Source organism: Arabidopsis lyrata (assembly GCF_000004255.2).
Source record: "Arabidopsis lyrata subsp. lyrata unplaced genomic scaffold ARALYscaffold_7, whole genome shotgun sequence".
In the NCBI taxonomy this organism is placed as follows: Eukaryota; Viridiplantae; Streptophyta; class Magnoliopsida; order Brassicales; family Brassicaceae; genus Arabidopsis; species Arabidopsis lyrata.
In genome coordinates, this window is record NW_003302549.1 from 21,530,335 (window position 1) to 21,532,050 (window position 1,716).

Here is a 1,716-nt window from a genome sequence, read left to right on the forward strand (position 1 = left end):
CTTTACACCCACTTAAGTTGCTTCCTTGTCTCCTCCACGGACTCGTGCTCCGACATGGTGGGCATTGGCACACTTAGAACATGCACCATATTGAGTGTTGTGAGGAGAAAGTGCATCTTCTTTTGCCTCTTCTAAAATCAACTCCTTCAAACTTATCCAATTTGCCAAACTTTGATGTCATCTCACGCACAGAAACATTAGCCATTGTTCACCAGAATACTCTTTAAGATTGTTATAATCAATGCGTTGTAACTCCGGGATGTAACGAATGTGAACTTGGAAAATGATTGAATCGCGCACGTGAGCACTTTCCTTAAAGAGTATTTCGACCCTTCTCAAGCCTTGGGTTACACGAAATCCCTTGTAGGATAAGACAATCAAAGTTCTCTCTTATTCTAGGCTAAGATACAAGAGAAACAAATAGAGATTTGTGTTTTTTTAATGTGTTTATCACCAAAGATTCTTTCAATCTTTGATCTTGTGAAACTCTCGTGCTCTGTACTTCTCTCTCTCTTTTGACACAAGAGAAACAGAGTTTTATAGTGATCAACAGTGTTCACATACGTTTGCAACCGTACGTTTAATATAATAACCGTTTGTACAAAAAGGTGCGATGGTTGGTGTATAACCGTCGATGTACGTACACTAACTGTCGATGTACGTACACTTAAATATCCAACATTCGTGAATAACCGACGATGTACGTACACTTAAATATCACGTACACATAAATATCCAACATATATATACAGTATTAATTACATACTTAAATGATATATATAGATGTCAGTAAATGTGCATATAATAGATACAAGAAAGTGTAAATGTGGGAATGTGAAATGTTGGAGGAAGAGAAGATGGAGAGTGTGTGGGTCTATGCTGCTTTGGCACTTTCAGACATTTTATTCAGGTTCCATATGACTTGACTACCACTCTCTTTCTCTCTCTAATAGTTCTTTATTATTGGTTCATTATATAAAAGGAAAAATTCCCAAATAAAATCTCATTTTTTTTTGACGTTTAATATCCAATTATTTTTGGTTGGAAGAAATATACACATATTAATTAACTGGTGCGGTTTAATATCCAAATAATTTTTTTTTTTTTGTGCACAATATCCAAATAATTAAATATTGTTATTTTCATACTTAGGAACTCACAATAACAAAAAAAAAAAAAATTCTAATTTTATCCTTACCATTTTAATTAATTATTAACTTTTAGATAACGTGACATTAATTTTTTATTTAAATAAAAATTAATTTTGTTAATATTTCATTTCTTTTTTATCCCAAAAAAATTCAAAAAAAAAAAGACGATAAATAGCCATTTTCAAATTCAAAAAAAAAAATTGAAATAATTTTCAGTTTATTTTACAAATATTTAATTTTTAAAATTTAAAATAAAATTAACTAGCAAAATTTTTTTTTTTTTAAATATAGCCATTTTTATGAATTGATAAATCTTGAGAAAGACGATGAGATTCGAATTGAGATTTTTTCGAAAATAGTTTCATTTGTGAAGGATTTATATTCGAATAGAGAGTTTCTCACGACGAAAAAAAACTTCATATAGATGCTCGTTAATATCATATGCATCACGACGAATAAAATCAAATTAGTTTTATTGCCGATGAAGATTTTGGATACGATTAAAAGGAGATCGTCAACGGTTATCGAATTTAACTTTTTCGAAAATAGTTTCATTCGTGAAGGA

General features: G+C 30.4%; 1 protein-coding gene across 1 annotated transcript; it reads left to right on the forward strand.

Moving 5' to 3' along the window:
- Positions 1-388: 388 nt before the first annotated feature.
- On the forward strand, positions 389-990 carry LOC110225999. Its single transcript, XM_021016381.1, is given in 2 exon segments — positions 389-909; positions 912-990. Coding segments are annotated over 2 exon segments (153 nt in total). The 5' UTR covers positions 389-824; the 3' UTR covers positions 980-990.
- The last annotated feature ends 726 nt before the right edge of the window (positions 991-1,716 follow it).